Source organism: Protobothrops mucrosquamatus, unplaced genomic scaffold (assembly GCF_001527695.2).
Source record: "Protobothrops mucrosquamatus isolate PMUCROS unplaced genomic scaffold, P.Mucros_1.0 scaffold5842, whole genome shotgun sequence".
In the NCBI taxonomy this organism is placed as follows: domain Eukaryota; kingdom Metazoa; phylum Chordata; class Lepidosauria; order Squamata; family Viperidae; genus Protobothrops; species Protobothrops mucrosquamatus.
This window is the reverse complement of record NW_015391687.1, coordinates 13,491-14,926: the sequence shown is the minus strand read 5'-3', so window position 1 is coordinate 14,926 and position 1,436 is coordinate 13,491. Positions and strand designations below refer to the sequence as shown.

At 45.8% G+C, this 1,436-nt stretch overlaps 1 protein-coding gene across 1 annotated transcript in view; it reads right to left on the bottom strand.

The window, feature by feature from the left end:
* The window catches only part of LOC107299973 (focal adhesion kinase 1-like), a 57,634-nt gene extending 56,866 nt beyond the window's left edge, over positions 1 to 768 (bottom strand). The window contains exon 1 of the mRNA XM_015829318.2: positions 640 to 768. Within this exon, the coding sequence (XP_015684804.2) occupies positions 640 to 712 (73 nt within the window). The 5' untranslated portion in view covers positions 713 to 768. The remainder of the gene's footprint in view (positions 1 to 639) is intronic.
* Positions 769 to 1,436: the final 668 nt, after the last annotated feature.

Here is a 1,436-nt window from a genome sequence, read left to right as displayed (position 1 = left end):
GAGAGAGAGAGAGAGAGAGAGAGAGAGAGAGAGAGAGAGAGAGAGAGAGAGAGAGTGAGTGTTACGGGGCAAGAGCCTACGGTTGGGGGACCGTGGCTGCTACAATGCAGGGGACAGTTTTCAGCTAAGTTGTGGTGTTTTCGGTCTTTGCAAACAAGAACCCCTCACATGCTCAGCCTAAGCCAGTGATGGCGAACCTTTTAGAGACTGAGTGCCCAAAAACCGCCCCCACCCTGCCCTGCACGCTTCGCCCCCGCCCCACACCTGCCCCATCCCCACCCTGCCCACTGCTTCCACGGCCCACTGTAGATTGCCCAGGCGGCTCAGCAGCGCCATGGTAGCCACGCCCACCACCCCACGCCCCGCAGCATCAACTGCACGCCCCGGGGTGCAAGGGCGGAGTCTTGTCCCTGCTGTCCAGCTGCCATGTCCTTGGCTGCGCTGCTCCTCGGGGGCGACTCTCCTCTGGGGGGGCTGCCGGTGAGAAGGGAACCGCAGGAGGAGGTGGGGCCGGGGCGACGGCGCACGTGCCCACAGAGAGGGCTCCGTGTGCCCCGCCTCTGGTACCCGTGCCATAGGTTCGCCACCACGGGCCTACGCCTACCCAAGCTGAAAGACGGTAACGTAGTTGTAACTTACAGGCTTCTTGCAAGAATTTCTCTCTGATGCTGTCTGAAGTACAGTTTTTACACGTTTTGATTGCAACTGCCATGGCAGGGTTTTCCTGCAAGACAGAAAGCCCACGTTATGCAAATGAAAGGAATCACACAGAGATAGACATTGATTCTGAAGTCTCTCTTTTAAAAAAAAAAAAAAAAAAAAGTGTTTCACAAATTTTGCAAAAAAAAAAAAAGTGTCAATTTTGCTAAAATTAGCATTTTCTCACGAACCAGGCAGCTGAATATGACAAAGGGCTGCCACTTTATACGTTTCATATATGAAATATAGGAGCGAGGTTGGGGATGGTTTCTTCCCTTACTTAATGCCTACAACAGAGCAATCTAAAATTCTGTGTAAAAAAAAACAAAAACTAAAATAAACAAACCTAACCGAACTGTTAATGTTTAACTTTTAACTAATTTAATATTGTGGAAGGGGCTTTAACAAAATTTTCTTTTCAATTTTATATTAGATAGATTCAAATGTGTTTATTTTTTTTAAAGACTACTTGCATAATGCTAACGCTCATTTCTTCAAAAGTATAAAAAGACATTCATACTAAAACTCTACTGGCCAATTTCAAGTTTCTAAGCATGTGCTAAAGTTTGACTGTAAGAAGGGGTAGAATTCTCATTATTATTCTATGAAAACACGGTGTTCAACTTCATCTTAAATTAGACCAGTTTGTTTCGGATTACACGGAAAAAGATACTCCAAAAGTTTCCGTTATCGGTTGTGCATTATACACCAACTTATTTTTCTGGTAATTTTAATCT